The sequence below is a fragment of the Monoraphidium neglectum genome (genome assembly GCF_000611645.1).
Source record: "Monoraphidium neglectum strain SAG 48.87 unplaced genomic scaffold scaffold01318, whole genome shotgun sequence".
In the NCBI taxonomy this organism is placed as follows: Eukaryota; Viridiplantae; Chlorophyta; class Chlorophyceae; order Sphaeropleales; family Selenastraceae; genus Monoraphidium; species Monoraphidium neglectum.
In genome coordinates, this window is record NW_014012310.1 from 8,717 (window position 1) to 9,440 (window position 724).

A 724-nucleotide genomic window follows, 5' to 3' on the forward strand; every position below is an offset into this window, starting at 1 on the left:
GCGGACGACGCCAAGGGCGGCCCAAACAGGCACGACAGGGTGGGTGGCAGGACGGGAAAACGGCGAGGTGGTTCCCAGTGTCCGCGGCAGCCCCCGCAGTTGCCCGTGCACTGGAAAAGAAAACTTGCCCGGAGAGCAAGCAGCAATCGACCACAGCTGCCCGTTGCACGCGCCCCTGCCGAGCAGCACCTGCCGCTGCCAGGCACCGCACCATCTCAAAGCAATGTGCACAGGCAAAATCCACACACACACAACATCACCTGGCTTTGCACCCAACAAACCCACGCACCTCTCCAAAAATCACACACAAACAAGCACACAAGCACACGCACACCCACACATATCGTACACGTGTATACACGTTGACGAAACAGCTGGCCCGCGCGCCCCGAGCCTCGAGACCCCCTTCCCCCAAAACAGCGGAAAAAAAAAACGCGCACCGCCGCCGTGTCCCTGAACGCCTCCTCCCGATCCAGCACCACTGCCTCCCTGTACTCGCAATCAAATCGCAGGTACTGCTCCCGGCAGCCCGCCACCAGCTCCGCGAGGTGCGCCAGGTTGCGGACGGGCGCCCCGTTAATGGCGAGCACCTCCACGTTGAGCACGTCCTCGTAGCCGAGGGTGGACTCCGCGGCCAGGACCTGGCTGAGGACGACGACCTGCTGGCCGGGCTCGGTGGGCTGGCCGTGGTACAGCCTTTTTTGGGTGGGGAGTACAGGGGGTG

The 724-nt window shown here is 63.4% G+C and overlaps 1 protein-coding gene across 1 annotated transcript in view; it reads right to left on the minus strand.

The window, feature by feature from the left end:
- Window positions 1–724, minus strand: part of MNEG_7454 (hypothetical protein) — a gene marked incomplete at both ends in the record, with an annotated part of 5,969 nt that overhangs the window by 377 nt on the left and 4,868 nt on the right. The window contains one exon of the mRNA XM_014044075.1: window positions 441–696. Coding sequence (XP_013899529.1) covers window positions 441–696 — 256 coding nt within the window. The remainder of the gene's footprint in view (window positions 1–440; window positions 697–724) is intronic.